This window comes from Melospiza melodia, chromosome 4, assembly GCF_035770615.1.
Source record: "Melospiza melodia melodia isolate bMelMel2 chromosome 4, bMelMel2.pri, whole genome shotgun sequence".
In the NCBI taxonomy this organism is placed as follows: Eukaryota; Metazoa; Chordata; class Aves; order Passeriformes; family Passerellidae; genus Melospiza; species Melospiza melodia.
In genome coordinates, this window is record NC_086197.1 from 20844204 (window position 1) to 20871205 (window position 27002).

Consider the following 27002-nt stretch of genomic DNA (forward strand, 5'->3'; position numbering starts at 1 on the left):
AAACAAGCCCTTTCAGGACTTCCCTCCTATCTGTTCACCAGGAAAAGCGGTGATTAGTGCTCACGACTCCTCCTGGGCTGTGATCTGCCCTCCTGCATGCACCAGGGCAGGGGAGCGGCCGCTGTGTCTCCCAGCCTGCAGTCCTGCAAGGATCCTTCTCTCCTCGGTGACTCAGCCAGGCTGTCATCAGGAGGGCTGTGCCCTACTGCAGCGCTGAGAAAACAGGGGTGCTGGAAACCCTCTTGCTCCTCAGCTAGATGGTTGCTGAAGGGGGCACAAGAGGAGCGTGGACATCAATCCCCAGGAAGGTTTGCTACCGGCATCTTCACATGCTGAGCTGGGCTATCCCAGAACACATCTTTGTGGGCAGGCAGCAACCACAGCAGCAGCCCCCAAAAAAACCTCCTACAGCTTTGGACTGAGCCTCTTTAGAAAGACTGTAGCCCCTCAAGTGCCCCTTTGGGTTGGCAAAAACCCTGCTGGTCATCCCGTGGCCTCCAGGGCTGAGGAGTGGCACTGCCAGCCCTCTGTGCCCTCAGCATGAGGGCAAACAAACTGGGCATCACTGCTCTCCAGCAGGCAGCCCCTGTCCTTTCAGGCACGAGAAGGAACAGTTCACTCCCCTTTTCTGGGCCAGCACCTTGAATAAATACTTCAGCGCTGGGTACAAAGAGATCTATTTACTGAGAACTATTCTGTATGTCTGAAATGCAAATAAACCCATCCATTCCCTTCCCAGTGTGCTGCCCATGTAAGCAGAGAGGGATCAGTCCAAATGACCTTTCAAAAGCTATTATTTTTTTTGTCTAGGGACAGAGTCTGGTCCTAAAAGTCCAGCATTATGTAGCTCCTATAGCCACCTTAAAAAGGGATTTTCAAGATTTAAGCTATCGTGTGCTTTAGATGACACAGGGCAATAACCACTTTGTGATTTAATCACAGACAATAATAATTTGGTTCAGTGCATGATTCAGCTAATCCACAATTTGATAAACGTTCATCCTAAACTACAAACCCAAATAGCTTTCTGCAAATCCTGTTTGACACTTTAATGTTAAGACTGTATTTGATAAGCAATCTGTGCTGTACAAGGATATAGGGAGGGAAATTAGGAACTGTTATGCATCTATATGCATCCAGAACAGTAATTCAAAGAAAATAAAAATAAACCTTGGCAATTACAGATAAATCTTTATGCAACAAGAGAACTAATAGGTTTGCCTGGGTCTGCACTGGATTGATATGTGCTACAGCTCCCACAGCTCACAGAAAAACAGAGAAACCTGTTACCCCCTGAAAGAAGGTTGAAACCACAACACAGACCCACAGTCTGCTTTAGCAGTGTCATTGATACATTTACTTTCATTTTAACTTGGCTGAATGTTTTCGAGGGCTGCAACAGAATCTATCACCGTAATTCTGAGTAATTGCAAGTTCTTCAAGACTGATATGCAGGCCAGGCAGTTATAAATGTCTCAGTGTTTCTGTATCAGCATTCCCACTTATGATACACCCGCAAAAATTATGGTGAGGAATGATAATAAACCCCAAATTGCAAAGAATTTTCTCTGACGCTCTGTGGGGCAGTTTAGACACTCAAATTGAAGCTCTGTAAAGGACAAGCACCACAATATTTCTGATTATCAAACACACCTAAGGGACTTTGCATTTACCTCCAAAAGATGGAAATAATAATGAGAGTAATTTTTTCCATAAGTTTGAATGTGCTCTCACACTGCAGTTGTGGGCAAGCCACGTGCCAGCAGCAGGTCTGTGAGTCACAGCATGTCCCTGGAGAGGAAAGGGCCACCCTGACCCCAGCTGCAGCAGCCACAAGGGGAGAGATCCCACTCCAGCAGCTCTGCCCTGGAAGGTGGCAAGCAGAAACCAAACTAAGCAGCTTTGTGTCTGAGATGGGCCATTCCAGCCACTGTCCAGGTGAGACCCAGGGATCTGCAGGTGTGCAGGGACCTCAGGGGACTCGTGGGAGAGCCAGGGCACAGCTCCTGTGTGCTTGGAGAGCCTCAGCTGGTGTCCCACCCCAGCACTGCTCTCCTTGAAGACACCTTTGCTCCTGGTGTCATCCCTTCCCCACAGCACATTTCTGAGCTGTTGCTTTCTTCTGCTGTACCAGTTGCTCTCTGCCTCCTTATCTTTCTCATAACCTTGATAATTAATATTGTCCTGTGCAAATATTCAAGAATCTCAACACTACCATCAAAAGCTAGGATTTGGTCCATAATATTGGTGCCCTTAAAATAGATACAATTATAAATTTGTGTAAAACATGAGTTTATTTTTCCACATTCCTATGTTTTCATGTTGTTAGTGGTTACGAGACATACTTTAGGAAAAACACTTCAGATCATTCATTTAAAATAATTAAATTATTTCTGATATAATCCCTGGATCTTGTGCATAACGAAACATCTGGTACAGAGGTTAGAAAATAAATGTTCTTGGCTTTTTTTTCCCCTTCTTTTGTTAAACAGATGTTGTTGATACAAAACACAGAGCTGTAAATCATAGCCTGCATGTGGACACAGACTGTCACTACTGAGCAGGAATTTACTGTGGCTAGATAGAGGTTTGAAACAGCAATGAATCACTGGCTTACTAACTTTGTTCACGTGGGTATGGTTTCAATATTCTGACATTAGGCGCACATGTCCTCAAAGAAAGGACCTTGTAATGGCAGAAGCCTGGGAGGCTCTGCTTCAGTCCCAGCTGTCTCGGTGTGGGAAGCTCAGCACAGTGCCAGGGCAGCCTGTGTGCAGGGAAGGTGGCAGGTCTGTCCGTGCCCTCCAGCTGGCTGTGCCCAGGGTGCTGCTCTGGAACCCCACAGGCTCATCCTGTGGCAGGTCTGTCTGTGCCCTCTCCCAGCTGGGTGTGCCTGGGGTGCTGCTCAGGCTCAGCTCCCCCAGCGCCACCAGGGCACTGCTGGCACAGCAGAGGGGCTGAGCTGCCCATGCAGCCCCAGCTCTGCCACCAAAATGCCTCCAACTCAGACCTGTTCCTGCCTCCTCTGCTTCCCCTGCTGCTCCCCACAGCATTTCAGTGAGTTCATGCTTGCTTTGTGGGCCAGGACCCCACAGCGACATCGCTGCTTCCCGTTGGCTTTGTTTGGAGTGACCAGAATTCCGATGCCTCTCTGGCCCCTTGCCCTCCCACTCCCACACTGCTTGCACCAGCAAGCTGGAGCCCCCCTTCTCCCATTCCTCTGTTAATATTGATTTTCCTTCACAAAACACGCCAGCAGCACATCCAGACACTGAACTCCAGACAAAAGCCACTGGCATGAATCCCACTGCAATGTAAACGTCCCCGGCAGTACCAGACCACAGATGATGTCTCCTCCTCAGACACACATCTACCAACCAGCTGCTGAGGACACCACACCACAAATTTGGACCTGCTTTTTGTCAGTGTGCCTGCTGGTTTCATCCAATGGATCAGGGTCTAACTCCATGGTAAACTCCAAGCCACAACCTCTGCTTCCTAGCTTTTGAAGCACAGGATTCAGGAGCATATTTGTTGAAATTTATGTTTTGGGGTTTTTTGCACATTTAGCTGTAATTCTCTGTCACCTTGTATTTTGCAAGTACTGTCCATTTCCTGGCTTTAGCTTCAATTTGGTGTAACAGAATCTTTGGGAAATACAAAGACTCAGCTGGAGACTCATTTTTCAGAGGCTCAGGACTTGACCTTGTTCTCAGCTTTACACAGGCAGGGCTCTGCTGATGGCAGTGCAATTGTTCTGGTTTAGGATGCTGCCAGAGCAGAGGCATTTTGAGTCCTGATCTGAATGTTCCTGCTTCAGGCCCATTTTCACTCTGATGCATTTTGCACATGGGGCAGTATGAAAGGACAACTGAAAGAATAACACTTTCTTTGAAAATTAATAAGAATTATTGACTATCACCACACAGAACAGATTTTTAAGCAATGATACAATCATGCACACACCTTACACATGCACAAAATCATGGAATCATTAAGGTTGGAAGAGACCTGGAAGATCATAAATGCACACACTTGAGTACCACTCAGAGGACAGGATTAAGATCTGAGTTCCTCTATGAAGCATCTCTGGACAAAACAGCCCCATGCAATGGCCACCTTCCAGCCCTATGGGCTTGAACACTATCAACCTGCCCTCTGATCCCCTGCTCTGCTCAAATGCTTGCCTGTGGCTTCCTCTGCACAGCCAGAACAGCTCCTTGCCCATGCAGGCACGATGGCCAAGGACTGGCCCGATGGCAGGTCTGGCTGCAGCACACAAGGTGCCACCTATCCACTTGCACTTTTATTCCCTTCAGGAAATAGGTGGGAAACAGCAAAACTGGGCCCTCTACTTGTTCAGGTTTGTGTCTACTCTGGGTTGTTTTCAAGGCTGCAGGCCCAGATGAATAAAAGAAAAAACCACCATGGTACTGCATGACCCTTTATCTGCCTATACTGCGTTTTCATTTAGTGCTTTTGCTAGAAAATATTATGGATCCTCTGTACAGATCTGCTTTTTCTTTTTTGTTTTCTTTCAGTCCAGCATTTTAAATGGTTTGCTGTGTTCAGTTAAACTGAATTTTCGCTTGAGAACAAGCAGATGATCAGTTTCACAGGCCTGAACTTGGGGTTTTCCTTCTACATCACCCAGCAAAATGAAAAACAGAAACAAAACATTTTAATCACATGTGTATAAAATACACAGGGTTCATTAAACATGATTTAAAGCTGCCTGTTTGTTCTGGAGGCTCTTTAGAGCTCCTACTACCCCAAACTCACAGAAGTGTAATGTGATTCCCGATCTATTGAATTTTGCAGGATGGCTGCAGTGGGTTCCATTATATATAAATTGGATGCAGCCACTTCACAATCTCCGATATATACTTTTATCTCAAAATGCCCTGTGAGGCAATTGTGCAAAGTACTTTATCAGGGACTGTTGTTGGTAATATTGCAAGAATTCATGATGTAAAAAATACATCAATGCCATTTAAATTGAACAAAATGGTTTCTATTTTTTTTTCTTGTAGAGCATTTTTAACCATCTTCTCAACAAATTTGTTCAATAAATACTGTATGAAACAAACATTTTGCACTTTGTCCCACAGATGCAATTTGCCAGCCTGATTGATTTCTTTCTCTACAACTAATCTGATTTCTTTAGGCTATACATCTTTGCTTTTATTAAAGATGATGCAATCTTAGCTTTTTATCATACACACATCCACCAGACAAACAAGAGAGAAGATTCTGCAAAGCAGCCCTGCAACCAAATAGAAAAGCCTGACACAAATCTCATAAAGCTGATCCCAAAAGATAAATGGCACAATGAGACCAAAGTTACACAAATTCAGAAAACTTATCCATGCAGAGTAATATGGGCCAGTGGATTTCTCCTTCCATGATAGATTCAGCAAACAAGTAACTTCATCATATCTGTAGCACCTTGTAAATCAAGCTCACACCAGTGTTGCACTAAATCCCCCCAAATCTGCATTGTGAGAGGTCAGAAGCAGAACTGCATTTTTTTGTAGCCTTTCCCTGGTTTGCATCTTGCAGAATCTCACTGCTATGTTTTGAGTCCCAACAACTTCAGGCCTTTTAAATGTAGTTCCTGGTAAGGCAATAAATTCATCTCTCTGCTCTTTTACTGACTGCCTTCATGTCTTTGGGGAACTCCACTGTCCTTCCCTTCCTCAGCATCTGCAGTTATCTGTCTTGGCTGGAGACAATTTTTCAGTCTCTTTCCCATTCAAGCAGCCAGAGGCTTAGTACCACTGTAATACAAAGAGCAATAATTGTTTTCAAATGTTGCAATAATATTCTCAAACAGCACTGAAGTGTTTTGTGTTTGTTGTCTCTCCCATCGAGCAATATCAAATTAATTCAGTTGACACGTTTCAGGATCTGCTCATCACACTATTCCTCTGGGGTTCAGCTTCTTATCACTAGCAGTGATCCCAGTGAAGGTCCAGCTTTCACTGGCAAAGCCCTGTGCAGCCAGTCCCAGGAGAAGCAGGGCTCTGTCACTGCCAGGATTTTAAGTGCAACAGTAGGTGCCTATGCGGTGCTTGGAGAGCCTTTCCATCACTTGGAATCACAGACTAAAAGTCTGCCCACACACAGATCCATCTCAAGCCACAGGCTTCTTTAACAAAGGGATAAAAGATGGCTTTTGCAGGCTGCCTGGAAAGTGAGCAGCTCCAGTGTCTGGCAGGTGGAGGCAGGAGCAGATTCCAGCAGGGAGCTGCAGCCCGTGTCCTGCCAGCAGCGCTGCTCGGCGCGCTCCAGCTGGAACCCCTCCCTCCCTGCTCCTGGGATGTGCAAGCTGCAAGGAACACAGCCTCGGGTCCAGAGCCCTCCTCGGGTTTTTAAGGCCAGCAGCAAGCAAACAAACAGGAACCCAACTCAGCTCATTTATTTTAATTTGCAAATTGAACAAGTAGAAGTTGGAAGGAGGACAAGGAGGCCGTGACTACACTGTATTGTCAAGGCGGAACTCATCTTTGTAGCAAAATCTTTGAAGCCTAAACAGACAGGTGGCCAAGTCTTGAAATTACAGAGGAAATCAAGCTAAGCTTACAAGTGAGCCACAGTATCACAGGGGCCAAAAAGACTAGGTCTGGGCAGCATCAAACTGCTGATGCTGAATCTCAGGGGGGAAAAATCCTCAAATATCAATGAATATACTTTTGAGGAGATTTATGCTCTGCTCTGTAACTTGAAATTACATCACAGCTGTGTTCACAGAAGTGATTTTAAAGGAAAGAAGGAAATGGACAGGATTGTCTTGGTGATCTAGAAGTTAACAAGAATGTGAGGGGCTGAGCAGAGACAAGGGTTCTGTGGCATGGCCAGTCCCTCCCCGAGTCAGATAGGGGGATCATCACCATCCCCTCACTGCACACAGCAAACCTGCCTGTGCTGCAGCACCTGCCCTGGATACCAAGCTCTCTCCTGCTCCAGCTGATGACATCATTTCTAAGGAGGCAGGATCAGATCCATGGCTTCCTGTTCAAGCAGCAGCAGGATAATGAATTCTGCCAGTCTGAAAAGGATGTGTATAAACATAAACCCACTGAAACCTCAAGCTTTTGCAAGGAGGTGCCAAATCAAGCCCACCTTTCCCTTTATTTACCCAAGTCTCATGCATCACTGAGCCAAGCAGGCCAACTAAATTATTTATGGCAGGCCAAAGAGCCCATTGCTGGAAGATGCAGAACCCTTCAAGTAGAAAAGAAGATGCTCAGCTCTCTTGAAGAATAGGAGCTTTGTGCAAAGATGCAAAGTCCTCACGTGATGTTAACTTTTCATGCTTTGAGAAACACAAATGAGCAAGAAAGCAGCTAATTAGGCATGTTACTGTGATTGCTCATTTTATGAAGTGGAGAGGGAGGTGTTCAGCACTTTAATGAGATAATAGCGTAGAGGCAAAATTGTACAGAGAAGCAAAAATAGCAGTGGTCTTCCCACAGAAATGAGAATTATTTTTGAGGAACAAGAAAAGCAACAATAGAAAAATAACTCAATACCTAGAAGCAGAAAGATCAGTGCCTCAATTTATTCTGTCCATGTAAAACCTGGCTAATACTTGGATATCTGAGGGTGGCTCTGTTTTAGTGACTGTATCACTCAATAGTGATCAACTCTGAGCTCCTCTGTGGATTTGGGGCAGGCCTTGATGCAGAAGAAGGACTTTCTCTGGGACCTGGTGCACCTAATCCAGAGCCCTGGACTCCCCACAGGGCCCATGCCCACCTGGATGGACACAGAGAGCTGTGTTCTCACTCTCCTATTTTGAGCACAACAGAGAAATGGGAGCTGTAAATCATCTGTTTAGGTGTATTTCTTTAATTGCTTATTTTATGAAAACCCAACTGCAGACAAAATCAACACTGCATTTCCTAGGAAATGAGCCCTTCTCAGAGACCTCAAGTCTTATTTAGCAGCTGGCTTTTGTGCTCTTGGTGTCACTGCCATGGTAAGTAATTACTCATAACGTGACATGCATCATATCAGCCTTTTAAAAGTAATTAAGAAAAAGTTGCATTGCTTAATGATATGCACATACATCTCACCCTTGCAAGTTTGCCTTCGATAACATCTGCTAGTTTTTGGAGCAAAGCCAGTCTTAAAAAGTAAAATAACCCAGCCCTAACAATGTGAGCATTATTAACTTCCCAAAAGCTATAAACTCCATGCCCCACTCCAGCACAACATTTGTGTGCATGAGTCCTGTAAGGATTTTCAAGCCTGTGAGTTGCCAGATCAGAAAGTTCATGCTGAACTGGAATTAATGATAAAGAAGAAGCCTTAAAAACACAGTTCATTTATAGTGAACCAGTTTAGGAGCAGCAGCTCACCGTCCCTGGCAGATGCAGCTGCAGCAGCTGAAGGGGTCACTCCAAACAGCTGGTGCCCTTTCTCCCTGCTGACATTATCCCACCTATCCAGAGGCAGCAGAACCAGAGCTGTGTCCTCTCCTCAACCAGTGCAGCTCAGACTGGCGTCATTTCAGTGGCCATCAATTTTCACATCAGTACTCTGGGCTGTGAACTGCAGCAGCTCAGGAGTGAACAAACACGTCCCTGGTCCTCCCCGCTCTGCTCTCGCTGCAGCAGAAGGGTCTGGTGGACATCTGGGGGAGGAAACTCCTGGAATTGTCTGGGATGAATCACCAAAGTGCATGTGAGAAGCACACAGAGTGAGAGATCCCAAGTGCCCCTTCTGCAGCATTCGTGCTACCTTGGGTTGACATTTCGCTGCTTTAGGTCATTCTCTCTACCCATACAGTGTTTCATGATCCTTGGATGTAATAAGAATATCTACAGAACTAGCAGAGAAAACTTTTACCTCCAAAATTCAAAAGAGTGATGGATAACACAATAGAAGAATTTTGGATGTCAGAACTTTTTTTTTCCTTCTGCAAAGAAGCTTTATTTTAAGAGCAGAGGTCAACAGCCCTCTTAGTACATATAATTTTATTACACTCTTTGACAAAAATTGACAGCAGTAAAGAACAGCTTGTCCCACAAACCCCCGTGCTGTCAGCATGCCTTCCCCTTTCTGTACAGTGCTTTTTCACTGTCTCCACCTCTCCTGCCTGAATTTCCCTTGGAGCTGCCTCCCCTAGAAGCTCCACGTGGCCTGCTGGGGGATGGCCACTGACTCTGTCAGACACCAGGGGAGCACACCAGGGCCTGGCATCGGTGAAATGCCTTTTGCTCACTGAGTAACCCTGGAGCAACCTCCCCCAAGGTGTGAGGGGCCGGGCAGGCAGCCTCCTGACCCACAGCTGTTGGGCTCTGTACGTGCCCTTGGCTCACACCTTGGCTGTTTTGACACTCGGCTACGTCTGCTGGCGTTGGCTAAGAAGAAAAAAATCCCCTTTGCAAGGTGTGCCAGGGGCTGCACGCCAGCAGCTCTGGCTCCAGGAGGGAGCCTGTCCCCTCTCCCTGCTCCTGTACCGGGGGTCACAGCCTCATGGAGCAGCTCTGGCCACGACCTGACCCCTGGGAGCAGGCAGGAGCTGCCATGGCTCACATCACACCTCCCCTCCCGAGGCGGGAACACGGCAAAGGCAGAGCAAAAAGAGAGGAGGGTGCCCAGGGAAAAGGGCTGGCGCTGCCCAGCACACAGCATGGGCAGAGTGACAACTATTGTGAGGCTTCTCAATGGCTCATTTGGCATTATTCCCAGCAATGCTTTTCAATCTAACACCCACTTCTGGGTATCTAATAGAAAAAGAAGGCTGGAGAAATAGAAAAACCATGAGGCTGGAGATAGGAAGAACAGAAACAACAACACCAGCTCAAAGAAGCACTACATTCAGCTGAATTTTCAAAACTTCAGTATTTAAAAACAGCAAACAAAACAATCAGAATGTTTCAAAAGGGGAATGCATTTTTCCTCGTGACATGCCTAAATACTTATTTTATTCAACAATTTAAAAGAAAAATAATAATGGAAAAAAGCTGACACCTTCAAAATATTTAAAATAAAACAGTTAAAATATTTTGCCAATGCCAGGTCATTGCTGTGTGCCATAAGTGCTTTTAAAAGAACTGAATCAGAAGACAATTGTTCAGAATTTCAGGCTGGTGTTGCTCAACCAATCTGTACTGCTTCCTCCCTGCCACATTGATGGGAATAAAAGGTTCATGGTCCCAATGACCATAATGGAGAAAAGAACCTGTAATTTCCCAGCAGAGATTGCCTTGCTTTAGAGAGACGTCCAATTCACCACAGTATCCTTTACTCTTAGGAGCATAGGCTGGTTTTAGAGCATTTTTCAGCTGACTGAGGAGTTACATAATTGCACAATTACATCCAATTACATAACTAGGGTAAATAAGTAATAATATAATTAGGTGCTGTAATTATGTAGTTATGACAGGTAGCACTAATGCTGATAAAAGCCATTACGAAACTTGCTAAGAACTGTGGACAGAGCACGTGAGAATGGAAGTTCCAGGGCTTCATTTGCTGAAGTCTTTCATTCTTTCAAAGGGAAAAATAACTAATTTAATTGCTAAGCCAATAGCCTTTTATTTTTTGCAAATGAATGGAGGTACAAATCATAGGCTAATTCATATCTCTGCTGAGCTACAAAAACTTCAGTAACTAATCATGTCCTTTTTTTTTAACCTCCATATATCTATTTACAGCTACCACGGCTTGGGTGAAATATGTGTGTACAAATTACACCTCTGAAAAGAGAAGTATAAAAGTTTGGACATTAACCTTCATTGTTCCAGTTATCACATTAAACTGTCTCCTCTGACAAATGGACACAAGGAACATTCAAAGATTGCTGTATCAATGTAATACAAGTTATGTGCATCTGTGGCTTTGCTAGGGATGCTGTTTCTGGTCAAATGGGTCAGATAAACAGGGTTTTTCTACAGGAATGAAAATTCAATAGGGGAATCACTCATGCAGGTTTTCAGTGCAAACACAAGGCATCCAGCCAGCTTTTCAAAGTTTCTGTCTCTTCAGATATGGTATAATACCTGTCTGACTTCATAAAAGAGGCCTGGAGAGCAAACAGATAATAAAACCTACTGCCCTGCTTTAATATTCATTAATATTTTACCCAAAAGCTGATAAAAGATAGTGTGCAAGAAGAAAGGGCAGCACTAGAAGAGCTGAAGTGCTTTATTCCCACCAACATCTCCATGAAGCTCGAGGTGTATAAACTGTGTTTTGCTTTAGAATACATTTTATGCTTCATGCTTTTTTCTAAAAAGAAAAATCCCAGAAAAATTAATACCTTACTTTATGAAGGCTGCATAGGTCCTGACTACTTCAATCACTGCTCAGAGCAGTATGCTAAGCACTGAAGCAAACACAGAGCTTCTGGGAAAACCAAAATCACAGGGAACACCAGGAGTTTGCAGAGACAATGTCCACACTCCAGAGCAAGAAAGCAAAAGAAGTGCTCTACCCCAAGGTCATCTGAGGCCAGAGACATGCCAGATAATGGGAATACCTTGGAGCAAACCACCCCTGGAACAGAAATACAAGTGAACTTAGAAGTCTGCAAGAATCTTGCATTTGAGTGAGGGGTGTGTACAGCATCACCCACACGTTTCTTTCCCCTTCTTGACTGAAAAACTGGAGAGGTGATCAATGATGTGTAAATAATTCCCATCATTCTGGCATCCAGCCTTTCAAATAGCATTCCAAAACAAGGAACAGACTTCCTGGTTTTTTTGTCTGTTGTGCTATCAGCAAACCTTTCCAACCAGATGCTGCACTGTTTGCTGGACCAATGATACAAAGTAGACAGTCATAGTTTTGGGCTCTGACAAGGGTGGGCAATAGAGAAAAGGACTATCAGAAATTGTAGATGCTTTTCCTGGTGCTTAGTTAATACTGATCATTATTCCAATGTTACTTTTTGCAATACTTTGTAAGACAGGGGTAGGCAAATGCAAATGATAACTGGTTTCTTACTGCAGTTGTAGGGACAGCGAGGATGATACTTGGAGCTAAACTCTACTTTCTGTTAAAGTTACTGCAGCATATTCCAAAATTTTGACCTATGTGTATTGAAGGACTTGAAGACTGGATTTGGGTATGAGTTCTCCTTAAGTGATTTGGCTGTGAAAACACAGAATTCCATTAAATTCCACAGAATCCATTAAAGCTACAGAAGCAGCCACAGAAGGTATTCCTGATCATAACAAAAACAATTACAATGAAGAGAGCTCTTCCAGGAGGATGATTCACAGAGTTTTTTCAGCCATATTCTGTATAGTATGAAATATAAAATCTCATTCCACCTTGTCCTTTTCAAAGAGGTCCTGAGACTGCCCTGCTATCCCAACCACCCATATTTATAAATATTTCCTGCAATCCCATACAAACCCAACAAGCCTTTTTCATCAATGAGCCAATTCCATTGGCAGGTCCCTTGTGAAAAGTTAATTTCAAGTCTCTTTTCTGCCAGATCCTAACCAGGATGTGCTGTCCCACCTGGGATTTGGTCACCTCTCCCAGCATCACAAGGATGGTCACACAGGCTGTCACAGAGTCTCAATCAGCTTATCTGTCCTCATGACAAAGGCCATGCTCAGGCTTAATTAGTGCATGGAATGCAGCACATCTCACGTGCCTGTGGTGTAATTCATTATTATCAGGCTGTGTTAGGGACACTCCAAACACATTTGCTAAGCAGCTCATATGTCTGACAGCTGCAAAACTGCCTCTGAGAGTTTTTCTTGTGACTCTTCTTTTGGTCCTAAGCAAAGCTTTAAATCTCTTCCTCCAGTCAAATATCATACTCCATTCCTGCAGTCAGATTATTTTCTTTAATTTCTTAGTATTCCTTGATGCATGTGACACACAGTAAATTCTCTGGCTCCAAGAGAAAGTGTCCTTTTTTTGTTCACTTAAGAAGTTCCAATTGCTTTTGCTATGCAGCACATCTTCCCTGGATTTCATACTAGGAATTTAAATTACACAAAGACACAACTACTAATCCCATACCAGATACTTGTAGTTTGTACAACCATTTATTTCTCTTTTTTCTCCCACTCTGCCCTTTATACTTTCATCCCACGTAAGCTTTACATTTCTTGATCCATAGGTACCTCTCCAGCATCCAAAATAACCTTTAACTGGAAAAAGAGAATTTAATAATCCCACAATCTGGATTACTGCTAACCACTTAAACTACCAGCCTTCTGCCTTGGAGGAACAGGGGCTTTGAGAAATCAGTGCAGTGCTTGGGGTCACGTGAGTTTTTGGTGCTTTTCTGTTTTAGATATTCAAAAAGGAGTTCCAGCCATTAATGCAGAAGTAAAATACATTAGTGAATTGCACATCAGAAAAGTCAAACCACTGCTGCCACAGGATGAATATACTTATTATGAATATTAATGCATCTCTTGGAATTAAACATTAATACTTAACATACATACCACAAACTTTTAAAACCCTACAAATATTGCAGGGAGAGGAAGAGGAGGAATGAACAAGTGAGACAGGCCCCAGAGTCTGGTTCCAGAAATTAAAATGTATTTCTGACATAAGCTAAAATATTTCCACGGGTAACAGGACAACTTGCCACTATGAATAATTTCTTGTAATGCAACAGAGTATACAAGGATTTGTTTTAGGTTTTCTACCTCACCTACCAAACTGCAGAAGTGCAGATCCATCACTGCCTGTAGCATAAACACTCTGAGCTGGGCAATGAGACTGATGGTTCAAAATTGAAGGAAATAGGCTGTTCCTCTGCACCTGAGCACTGATTTCCTTCACCTGCCACAGCACCTTCCCTTCTAGTGGCAATGGCACTTACAAAAGCTCAATTTAACTGCAGCAATCAAGCATACACTCCTGTCTAAACACCACCATTTCCACTAATGTGAGTTCTTCCAGGTAAGCCCTGCATAAGCCTGCACAGAGCATGGCAGTCAGCTCTAATTTTAGCCTGCTCCCAATTAGGCATCTTGTCTAAACTAACCATTTGGGCTCTCAATAGAGTGAGAAAGGTGAGTCAGCCCAACTATCCTGGACACCCATCTGAAGGCAGAATAAATAACCCAGCTTTCTGCACTGTCAAGGCAGAAAGGAGCTGGGATCGATTGAAACCTGGTGCCTGACCTGACAGCTGAAGTGAAAGGAGAAGAATCTTCCCCTTGGCTAAACTGGGGAGTAAAAGGCCACCCAGCACCTCAGTAATGAGGCTGGGTACTATGTCCAGCCAAAGGCTTGATGAGGGATAGCAGGGAGACAGTCTTGATAAGAAATGTGGCTGCAGAAGTGCAGAAACAGTGAAGCCTGATGCGCATTGGTTACAGCCTCCTCCGGGATTCAGACATATGCCAGCTCTGCAACCACAGAGCCTGGCACAGCCCTGAACACTGCAATACCTGCCAGCAAGTCCACAGGAAGAAAATGCTGCATCAGAATAGCCCAGCAGGCAGGCAGAATTCCTCAAAAATGAAGCCCAAAGCCAGGCAGCCTTGATAATCCACTCCTGTCACTGAGCAGAACGAACCCTCTTCAACAGCGGGCTGCAAACACTGTAATGGAACACCTCTCTGGCCCAGCATCATCACATTTCCCTCTCTGAATCCAAGTACTCTCCCTGCTCCACAAGGCAGTTTCTGTGGGTCTTCAAATCCCTGTGGCTGCTCTGTTTGGTTTTTTCACTAGCTTGTTCAGAGCAGCCATAGGAGAGAAGCACCAGCCCTAAGCACTGACCCCGTGTTTCAGTGTGCAGCAGGAGATGTTATTTTTCTGGACAGCAGCCCAGAGACACTGGACAAAGCTGGAGCAGCAGCAGATGTTATGATGCATGCTCTCCTGCCCCAGCTCTGCCTAATGAGGCAGCAGAACCCACAGAGCATGAGAGCACCGATGCCAAACTGGGGACTGAGGCCTGCACCTTCATCTTTTTCATTATGTTTAAGGCCGGGTTTTGTTGCAGACTACGACTTGTGAAAAGATCTTTAAAAATACAGATCAATACCTCCTATTGTTCAGAGAGAGAGGAAACGAAAGATATTCTCTGCCCTAGCTGCAAGGAGCATCTCTCAGTTGCATAAAGCACTTGCCCAAATTGACTCACCACAATCATCTGTGCCACGTAGCTCTCTGGGCCAGTGTATTCAGTTGGATCTTTAACTTTGACAAGAACTATAAAGTACAAATAATGCCACATGTTGTGTTCTGCCTTTATATGCTCCTCAAACGAAACAGTCTTGTTATCAAATTTGTCTCTCTCCAGTCCTGCAAAAAGAGAAGAACATAAAGCCAAAATATAAACTTCAACATAAAAATACGCAAATCTGTTAAATATGTTAGAGAAGGGAACCTAACTTAATTTAAAGGACCATAAATTTGAAAGATCTTAATTTAAAAGCCATAACTGCCAGGCAAGAAATAACAGGCCAGAAGGCATTCCTGACAGAAGTCTTTCAACGCAGCATTTATTCTCTTTTGTGGTATTTCCTCTTAATAACAATAACAATATAATAAATATGTTACAGTTTAACAGAGCCTTCTATGCTGAGGGCCATAAAGTGTTTTACAAGTGTTGGCTCTGGCTCTTTCTAGATGTATACTGGGAAGCACATAGTGTGCAGTCCAGGCCCTGATCTCCCAAAGATTTATGCACACTTTTATCATCAAACATATAAAGAATCCCACTTAAGCTTCAGTGAGATTGTTTGTGGGCTTAAAACCTGGCAGAGAGGGTGAGTCCCTGCAGCTCTGTTGTCACACAGTCTTTACAGAGCTGTAGTCATAGGAATTATTTTTTATTTTTCCCTGTAATGGTTCAGATCTCTGAAGAATACCAGAAGTGAGGAAGGAGAGGAATCACCAATGTTTGCCTCCCTGGATTTCCTGTCCATAGACACTAAAGACAAGTAGTGCTCTGCACAGCATTCATCCCTGTCAGTACAACCACCATGGAAACAGCACCCAGCCTACAAAAAAGCAGGTGTCTGTGAAGTCCCCCAGGGAGTGAAGGTCTGTCCCTCTTTGTGAGTGCACTTCAAAATAAGTGTGGGGATGATTTCCACCAAACTCTTTGGTTCCCTGCTTCATATCACCTTCTGAAATGGGCAGCTCTTGCTGATGCTCCCCCTCTGGAATGCCCTGTGCTGTGTAACAGAAGCTGCACTTTCATCTGCAGCAAGCCCTGAGAAACAGAGTCAGCAGCTGCCCCATCTCCATTAGTGGTGATGCTGCAAGCGTGAGACACAGCTCTTCTGCCTCGGAGTCTGGGTGGAGACTGTGAAGCCACCTCTCAGCAAAGCTGGCTTTTGATTCACAAACCAAATCTGTCTCCCACTGAGAAGGAATAAATTTGGAATCAGCCTCTGGAATTTTTACACTTTCCTTGTAAAAGATAACCACACCTGGGGTCCAAGTTTATTTATTGAGGAATAGTTCATTTTCACTCCTTTCACCCTCAAATATCTCAAGAGATCAGTAACACCTACCACAGATAAAACAGGTAGTCTTTAGTATTTCCTCCTTTTTCTGCTTTTCACTCCTGAGATCAGCAAATGTATCAATGATGACTCCAAAGATCAGGTTGAGAACAATAATGATGACAATAAAGTAAAACAGAAGATCATAAACAACTCGTGCAGCAAACAAGGGCTCCTGCAATAGCAAGGTTGCAATAAGGTATAAAAATAGCACAAATCTAAAATATTAAACAACATTTTCACATTAGCTCAAGCAAAGCTACAGTTCTTTCTTTTCATATGCCAAATTCTGCTAGCCTTACTCACAGGACTAGGGAGGGACTACCCAAGTCCTTTTCTTCACCATGATAGAAACCTGAAGTCACCCAATTGCTCCAATTCCCACACATTCATGGGAATAATAGCACTAATAGCACTACCCTTTGTGGAGTGCGTCAATATAATTAGCATTAAAGAGCTGCTAAGTGGCAAGGGTCAATTTCAAAGGGTCACTTTCAAAGTCTGTAAGTGCTTACAGACTCCACTGGGGATAAATTTTGGCTCCTGCAGAACCTCCCAGTCTGTGAGACAGGATATAGACTGCTAAAACCAGCACAGGGAGCTCTTCCATGCAGATCTGAGCTGTCTCTGGACTCTTGCAAGCCCTGCTGAGATCCTTTATCCTGAATTTATTTATAACATGTATGGTGTGGCTCATCAAGCAAAGTGCTGCTAGATTGCCTTTCTTTGTAATGTTCTTTTGGAACCTAAATAAAAATGCATGAAACCACCCAAATATTAAGAGAAGTCCTTAAATGAACCACATTTTTGAGGAAACTTCTGGAGGAGAAAATATGCCACAACAGATTAAATTCTGGTTTGATCTTTATGCTAGTTCAGTACAAGTAAACAACAGGACCTATTCCAGGGCAGGTGCCATGATGAATATAAACTAAAATGTCCAGGTGGAACCTCCTGGGCTCAGTCCCTGCCCGTTCCTCTGGTGCCATTGCTGGGCCCTGGAGCAGAGCCTGGGCCCTGCTCGGAGCCCTCCCTGCACACAGGGACACCCAGGGCTGAGGGCCCCTCTCAGCTGGGGCTCCTCTCCAGGCTGGACAGCCCCAGCTCCCTCAGCCTTTCCCTGCCACAGATGCTCCAGGCCCTGAATCATCTCTGCAGCTCCGCTGGCCCCACTCCAGGAGCTCCCTGTCCCTGCTGTGCTGAGGAGCCCAGGGCTGGACACAGCACTGCAGATGTGCCTCCCAGGGCTGACTTCTTAGCAGTTCTTTGAAGGTTATGATATTCTGCATTTTTCCAGAAGTGGTAAACAACTACCTAGAAATCCTTTCTTCAAGTATCATCATCACACTAAGCCTAGCTCTTCCCATTAATATCCCATCTGGGATGTAAAAATCACATGGATTAGTCAACTGTGTGACATGAGATCAGACTAGATACAAACACTGTCTATAACCTCCAAAAATTGACTTTGGCATTCATGAGGTGCACAGGGAGTAATGCATTTCCTGAGCCAAAACACTCACATCTTTGGAAGGCTTTCTGAGCACGTCTCCCACACCACCACCATTGCGCAGGCCTTGGTTCAACACAGTCACAATGCACATGAGCAGGGTGTCACAGGTCCTTTCTATTCCATCCTCCTCTTCTTCACCTGCAAACAGGAACCACGGCATCAAACAATCACTCATCAAGCAAAGCCACAATTCTGTTTGAGAAAGCAACTGCAAGACACATCTGCCTCTTGTATTTCTCATGCAGAACCTCATTGATCATCCCCACCCATGTGCACATCCCTGCTGGTGACATACTTAGGCACATCAGGCACACTTAGCCTGAAGAGAGATGGAGAAAATCACAAGCAGGGCTCCCATCAGAGCTGTTAATGACCCAGAGCCACCATCTCTGCTCATGGGAGCACCCCTTCTCCTTGCAGTCCTCCCACTGCTTTTCCAGTGGGCCCCCTAAAATGCAGCATAGACAAGAAGCAATATAAAAAGAGAATTAGAAGCACATTTGTAAAAGGATTGTCTTCCTGTGAAATCATTCCTCTACCTACTCATGTAGAAGCCAAGTCATGTTAGCATTTCAAACCATGAAGGAGGGGCTGGCTTTTGTTCGAGGCCGTCTGTCCGTGATCTTTCCACCAGCGCACGTGCCCAAGCACAGGTCTGACAGGCATTAAATGAAAGGCTCTCCCTGGCCTCAGCCTGAAAACTTGGCTTCTGCTCTTATCTGTGCTGCAGAGCTGCTGTGTGGTTTTGGCTGAGCCACAGAGGGTACTATTGTACAGGAGATATTTGAACGTGCAGAGGAGCTGGGCTGGAACACCAAACCCCAGGGGGACTTGGTCCACCTCAGCCAGAGTCCCTCCCACCACATACTCACTGCTTCCACAGGCTCCCTTTGAAGAGCCCTGCTTGAGCTGTTCCCTGTGTGCTGGTGCCTTGGCTGAAGGGTCAGGGCTGTGACTGCCATCCCTCCTGCCTTCCTTCCCCCTCAGGGACACCCTCACTTGGGGGGAGGCAGCGATCCACACTCGCTGTGCTCCGTGCACTCATTGGAACAGAGTTTAATAAATAACAGCACCCTGCTGGGAGAGCTGACTGATACACATATTTAACAGCCCCAAACCACCACATCTGGGCCACTGAGATAGACTCTGATAAATTGAATTGACTGCAAGCACTCACATTGCAGACAACTAATTTGGATTTAAATTTAATTTTGGATTTGGCCTCCCAGACTGTGGTGCATGTATCCTGGCTGGGATGGGCAGGACAGTGCTGGTGTCTGCTGCTTTTGCCACCACTGCTTCTGCTCCACAGGCAAATTAAATGAGAAACAACTCCCTACTGAAGGAGCTTTGAGTAAAAGTAAAAGCAGACATCAGGACAGACTTCCCTGTTAAACTATATGGTCATTACAGACACTACTCCCACAAATAATCCTGGATTTAAAAATAACTGCTTAAATGTTGAAACTGAAAGGATTGAAACAAGAAACCTTTTTTATCCTGTTATACCTAGATTTTTTTTACTAGCACAGTGATGTTATTCATACCAACTAATCTTTGCTGTTGTATCCTGCTATTATTCCCTCCTTTCAAACAATACTCTATCCTTTTTTTTTCTTTGCTTGAGAAAGAGACCATCCACAAAATAAATAAAAAGCCTTCAAAAAAGCCACAGCTTTTATTTGTTTTAGGCAACTACAATATTTTCTCTGTTCACAAGACCAGACTCAGGTGCTGGAAGCAGCAGATGATCAGATTCTGGTGAACAGAGAGGATAATCCTGGTCTGAGAATTGAAGAGGGAATTATCTACCAGCAGCCCTAACACCCAACTCTTCCTGTCCAATGAGATGCTAATTCAGAGCAAGCCAGGCTTCAGAGAAAAAGCTACATCACCTTGCACATCTTGCAACACAGAACATCAGCATCGCAGCCAGAAAAGCTGCCAGAAAAGCAAGCTCAGGTTGCAAGATCTTTGCCAGAGAACCAGACAGCCCAGAGTTGGCAGAAACCTCTAGTGCAGCAATGTAGGCTGTGGGGAGTGTACAGACATCATTTTTGCTGTTCTATTCCACTCCCAGATGTGGAGCTGCCTTCAAGCTGGGAGCCAGGCACCCCTACAGGCACATGCTCTGCCTCAGCTGTCTGTTCTCAATGCCCAACAGCATTCACAGTGCAGGCTCAGCCCCTCTAGGCACCAGCAATGCCCAGACTTGAAAGAAAGGAGTGGATCTGCAGAGTGCACTGTAGGTAAGAACCCAATATTAATGTTAATTTAGGTTCAGGGGGTGGTTATTTGCAAGCAGTTTCACCCTGGAAAGTGGCTTGTGAGGGTCTGGACAGCATTAGGCAGGCTGTCTTCTGATTAAATTTAATTCACAGGCAAAACAGGTTAAGGGCTGGCTGCCCCACAGTGTTAATCATGGGGCAGGGGGAGGGATAATAAGGAGATTTACTTCAAAAATCCTCATCTGATGGCCCACAGCTCCCTGGGCCACACGAGCACATCAGGTGAGACACACCTGTGCCCACGTGGATCCAGCAGAACTTGCTCAGAGCAGGACCAGGCCTGGCAGTGGCATGGCTCTTTGGAAATGTCCCATTTTACAAACAGGTATCTGTGCACCTTTTCTGCACAGATCTTTATGGGCTACAGAGGATGAGGAGGTATGTACTGCAGGATGTGAAGGTCCTATAAGTGATCAGGGACTTCACCAGACACAGACTGAAGTGCTATGGAAATGTCTTTGGAGGGGAGAGAGGGACACTCCAAGGCAGATGAAATGAAGTATTTTCATGCTGACAGCCCAGAGCAGAGTGAGCAGCAGGCTGCAGAGAGGGGAGCACAGCACACTGCCTCCCAGGCAGCTCCCTCACCAGTAAGAGCAATGACTGGGCAAGGCTCCACCAGTGAAACCCAAGGAAGAAGCAGAGTGCCGTCAGAAGAAAAGATCAGCAGTGATCTGATCTGAAAAGCAATGTAATTCCTGTCTCACTCGGGACTGAGATGCCACTGAGAACATTTTCTCTCTCCCACACACAGCTGTGGACTTCTCTGGTGCTGCAAAGTGAAACTCCCCAAATCTCACAGAATCATAGCACCATTAAAGCTGGAAGAGACCTCTGAGACAGAATGCAACCACTCACCCAACCATGCCATGTCCTCCACTAAACCACATCCCACGTTCCCCATCCCCACAGCTTTTGAACACTCCCAGGGATGGTGATCTCATGCCTTTGCATTCCACCACACTCACACTTTTGCCAGAGAGGAAATCTGTCCCAAGAAAAGACAGAAAGTAGAACTATTCTTTTGACCAGGTGGCTAAGGTGAGCAAAACTGCTCTTGCTGAATGTTGGTGGGATTTAATGGAACGGGATAAATAAAATCTCTTCAAGATTAAGTAAGAGTGCACTTAGATGTTTTGTCAGCCCTCTTTCATTATGGTTTGATTTTAAAGGAGCAGTACCCAAACAATGAGAAATGTGAGATTTCTATCATTTAAAGAGCTTGGCAAAAGCCATACTGCATCTTTTTGACTGATTGATTACTCTTTGAATGCAGCAGCTTTGCCAATAGCTCTTAGACTGTTTTCTCTATCTAGCCAGACAGCTTCCCATGTTGTTTATGAGGCCTGTTTACACACCAGCTGGGGAGAAAAAGCCTGCTTTTATAGCCCTCTCCCTGAAGGCTTTGATCCTAAAAACTCAAAAATTAGTGGGAGAATAAAGCTTATGAAACAACATTATACTGGCACACAGTAAGGGACAGTTTATGTCCTCACTTTCAGCCCCCAGCAGCCACAGGCAACTGTGGCAGTAAATACTTGGAGCCTGCAGACCATCCACTGTGCACACACCTCCACTGCAAAGGCCACAACACATCAAACCAAAGACCTGCCCTGAAACACCAGCCACTCAACTAGGCTGTGCCCCATGGAAAGAGGGGGAAAGACAGACAAACATGTGGGCCTGGAGCAGGGTTCTCAGGTCTTTTGGCTACATTACACCCTTGGCCCAGATGCATATAGAAAAAATACACAGAAGCTTGCTGACAGATATGCTATGCCATGAAAATGAATTTCTGTGGCCCCAACTGGACCTACCAGTGCTCAGTGCGTGCAGGTAAGGATGCTGCAGACAAGCAGGGAGCTGCTTCTCTCTGCTAAGTCACTTGGCAAGAAGCAATTCAAGCATAATGATTCAGCAAGCTCTTTTAATAACAAAATTAATGTCAGTGCATTTGGAAATCAGGTGTGGGAAGCATTCCCATTAACAGCAAAGCTGCCAACTAAGCTCCCAGCCTTGCAGAAGTTGAGCACTTCTGACTCACAAGAGTCACTGTCACTTCTCACATCAGCAGAAGTCCCTGCAACAGCAGCACACAGATCAGAGAATCACAGAACCACAGGTCTGGGTTGGAAGAGACCTCAAAGATCATCTCATTCCAACCCTCTGCCATGGGTAGGGACATCTTCCCCTATCCTAGGCTGCTCCAAGCCCCTTCCAACCTGGCCTTGAACACTTCCAGGGATCCCTCAGCTCTAAGTGATCATTGGTCTGAGGGAAGTTCTGTACTGACCTGGGTTAAGAGCTGGGATGCTCGTGGAACAGTTCTCCTTTGCACAGGCTCCCATCATTGATGTCAGGGTTGTAGTGGGAACTTCACCAATACCTGTGGAAAAAGCAGGATGTTGACAAAAAGACAGGCACTACATTGATGTTAAGTTTTAAATCATTATTTCCTAGGAGCGAAGCACCGGGTCGGAGAGTTAAGAAGGAAAAACAGAACAAATTGCACCAGCAGTTCCTCCCTCCTTGAAAGATTCTGCCTCAACAGCTCAAAGCAATCACAATGAACAAAAACACAGTTTTATATTTACTGTATATCACAGCTATTCCCATTTCATCTCCTGAAATTAATGAATCTACATCAAATGCGGCTGCTTCTGGTGAGCACAAAATATATTCAAAGCAAGAAACAACTGTCAGATATGAAAATAATGTCAGTTTTAAAAACCATTAGATAAATTATTCACAAAAGCTGACAAGAAGGACACCGAGCTGACATTCAGTTATCCTGAATGTAGAATATTTAAGGGTTTTCAAGGATTATAACACAGTTTGGTACTCATTTGTAAATATGTATGGGTTTGTGTAAAACACTAATTTAACATTCCCAAAGTGGTAAATGTGTACATCAGCTTGATTTTATCAAACCAATTTTCTCTTGTGCACCTTCAACAATTTTCTGCATTTCAAATTAGAGATACAAAAAGGTTTAAGGAGAAAAAAAATGAAGGCAAAACTATACAACAAAATAACAGCCTAAGACAGTATGTGTAATGCAGAAAACATGCACTCTGACTTACTTTTTCTGCTACTTTATAAAGAAAAAATTTAAAGCACTTGTCCTGGGAAGCATAATGTTCCATCAACATGCAGTCAGCATATTTTCTTGATGAGTTTTTGATCAGAAATGGCAATGTATGAAGCCAGCAAGAACATACCCACACCACAAAAATCTGCCAAGAACTCAACAGAAGCAACACAAACACACAGGAGCTGCTGCCCTGGATCAGACCAGAGCTGTGTGTAGCCTCTTTTATTAAAATGGTCACAACTACCTGTCAAAGTGAAACTTCACGCCCTGAGTTCTGTCCCAAAAATGAATGGCAAGTCAAATATAAGCCAATTTAGCCCCTAATGGATGATCAGTGGCAGAAAAAATAAAATAAAAATTTAAAAAATCCCATAGTATGTTAAAGAAATCTGTCAGGTTTTTTTTTTTTTTTTAATATGGTTTTGAACCAGCTGCAGAAGTATGCCAAGCCCATGAGTCTTGAATGACCTTTGCCTTGTTTGTGAGCTTTAAATCCTGGAAAAACAACTTCAGGGAAAGACTGGCAAACACTGAGTGCACACAGCCCCAGCTGGGTTCCACCAGTTCTGTGCTTGTGTGCAGGTCTGAAGAGCTGAGCATTTGGGAGAATCATGCCTCAAGGAATTTAATCAGCAGCTATTCTCAAGCATTTCTCTGCAGCCAGTCGTTCCTCCCCTGCCCATGTCCCAGCAGGCTGCCTGGCAGCACACACAAAGCCCTCAACTGACCAGACCTGGCTCTTTCCTAGCAAAGCAAGTTTGTAACTCTCTGTTCACTGTGCTAAACTCTCTCATTCCAGAAAGCTGAAATCCTGGCCTTCTTAAAACTGGTTCCAAACCTCCCAATGACTTTACTGAAGCCAGGGTTATACACTAACGATGATGATCATGAAAAACACACTGAATTTAAAAGATGTTCCTATGAGTAGAAATGTGAATTCTGTAATAAATTTCTGCTGGATGAAGCTTAAAAAGCAATGAAATTAATACAGCTAATGAACATGTTAAGATCACATGCCTCATACAGTACATAGAAATTGAAATACATAGTACATAGTACATAGAAATGAGCTGCTTTTAGGTGGGATGAGAACCACAATCCACTTGGAGCTGCTTTTCACTTAGGAAATACAGATTTTTTTTTAACGTTATCACAAGTTTGTGAAGTAAACATAATAAATCAAATATGTTAGATTTTAACATTTCAACAAATAAGCCCAGACTAAAAGAACCCTATACACATTAAATTTTACACAGAGATTTAATTAGTTCTAAGGTATATGGAATCAGTTCTGCTCTCATGCAGGCACAAATAAAGAAATTTGATGTCCTTAGATGAAAAGTTAGGTTAGGCAGACAGCAAAAGGGATACATCGGAAGCAAATTTTAATATAAAAAACAATACCTGCAGCAGGGGTCCTGATTTTCAACCTGTCAACCTCCATGATAAAGTCATCCTTCAGGAAGAGGAAGCCAATGATGGAGAAGAGATAAACCAGGATGAGAGCAAGCACTGCAGTGAGGATAATTGAACGGCCATTCCTGGTAACACTTTTTATCACATTTAGCAATGTCTCCTCCCTGTACACCAGATCAAACAGCTGGGGAAGGCAGAGAGTAGAAGAAAAATGAATACAAATGAGGCAATACATAGGTGCTGCATAGGAAAACAATCTGAACTATTGAAACATGCATCGAGCCATGTTCTACATTCTCAGCTTCATAAACTCACATTGATCTCAGTGAGAGCTGGTCATGCTTATGGAGGAGGAAATCCAGCACAGAACTTTATATTTTAAAATTAATTATAGCAAAATCCACAAAATATATTTGAGCCTGATTCAGAGATGGACAACACTTGCCATCAAGATCTGTTGTTTCCCCATGTTTAAAACCAGGCTAGATTAAAATTTAAACAGTGTCTTCATACTATGGATATATATCCACAAAATAATTTTTCATGTTATCTCTCATCTGACAAACATGCACGGGCTGCAACTCAAAAATAACACTCATGGAAGTGTTTACATATTTGTAAACTTTCTTAGAGCTCATGGCACCATGTAAATGTCACATGTTCAAGGACTGGAACCACCTCTTCTTTGGACAAAATTAAATTCATGTCACTGTTTGGATAAGACTAGAAACTTCTGTTCTTCTCTACCCTGCACTATATGGTTTCCTGGTATTTAAATGTAAAGAAATCTATATATTAAGATAATATAGCTTTAAATGTCAAAAGCCTAAACCAGCAATTAAATGTGACAGGAGCTTTACAAGAACCTTTAACATTTTTCCTCCTACAATTTTCTTGATGTTCTATAGTGCTTTGGACCTTATCTATAATGTATGCATTTCTACTTCAAAACACTCAGATTACAGATATAAAGAGACACACTATGATTTATCAAAATGCTCCACAGAAAAAGGTATTAGCCACAATTTATAAGATCTGAAATCGACAGCCTTGTGAAAGGATTAATAATAAAGAAAGAGGGGAGACAGTTATGAACAAATATTAGAGTTTAGACTACATCCACTACTAAGTGAACACCTGGAAGCAACCTGAGTATGTGAATAAACTCCATGAATCATGGACATTGGTCAATAGCACTGAAAAAAAGTAAGTACATGTACAGTACAGTAAAATGTTTCTTAAGCTGCTTGACACTTTGCAAAGTATTTTAAGACAGAGATCACCTGACTCATTGAAAGAATAGCAAAAAAAAATTGTGCATTTTTTAAGCCGGAGAGTTACATCCATTTCAAGAGGGTTCTGCACCTACAGCCACAATCTCGGCTCCTTAGAAATATTCCCAAACTTTGAAGCAGACTTTAGTGTCAAAATCTGGAAAGTCTGACATCAACAGGAACTCTACCTGAGTTAGCACTGAACTCCTGAAAATTTTAGTGTGCTTAACACATCTTTGAAATGCTGAGTTCACCACTATTCAGGAAGCTGAGAAAAAATACAACAGGAAAGGTAATGACCACAATTTAGTTAGTGTCCCTACAAGTTTCACATGTTCCACTATAGAGCAAAAGGATTAGCAAACAAGAGCACTGAAACACCTTTTACTGCTGCTCAGCATGAAGGGAGCAGTTAGTGGAGTTTAGCATAATTTTGTGTGATTCATTTTCACTGCACCTGTACCACATTATTAAAAGGCATTCCATCTGGAAAATGGCAACAAAAGAAAATGAAGTGAGAAACATTTCAAGTGATGAATCTTCCTGCTACACCAAAGGCATTCCATCCCCATTTCTAAGTAATTTGTTAAAAATGTATTGGGGATGAGGAATGGGATCCTTTGGTACAGGTATGATGCACACACCCCTGGACAAGTGCCCCCAAAATGTTAGGACTGACAGAAGGCACAGGAACGTTGGACACAGAATATAGAGAAAGTTGAGAAAAAGGAGTGGGCTGGGTGATGACTGTCTGAGAAGAAAGGAACAAACTTTCAGCTCTAAAAAAGATAAAATAAGTCCTAACAGAAACAGGTTCTAATAAAAACAGCAGCTCCTAAGGGGCAGCAACACAACGGCATGCTAAAAATACACATGATTTGGCTTGATTGTCAGGAAGAAATTGAAGACAGCTGCAGGGTAACGGTATTTTCTATTTTTGCAGTTTTCCCCTCCACA

At 43.7% G+C, this 27002-nt stretch overlaps 1 protein-coding gene across 2 annotated transcripts in view; it reads right to left on the reverse strand.

Moving 5' to 3' along the window:
• ITPR2 (inositol 1,4,5-trisphosphate receptor type 2) overlaps positions 1-27002 on the reverse strand; it is a 243686-nt gene that overhangs the window by 9611 nt on the left and 207073 nt on the right. For both annotated transcript variants that reach the window (XM_063154180.1, XM_063154179.1), the window contains 5 exons: positions 24760-24955; positions 22555-22647; positions 17984-18111; positions 16470-16635; positions 15089-15249 (listed from right to left, as the gene is read on the reverse strand). In XM_063154180.1, the coding sequence (XP_063010250.1) occupies positions 15089-15249; positions 16470-16635; positions 17984-18111; positions 22555-22647; positions 24760-24955 (744 nt within the window). The remainder of the gene's footprint in view (positions 1-15088; positions 15250-16469; positions 16636-17983; positions 18112-22554; positions 22648-24759; positions 24956-27002) is intronic.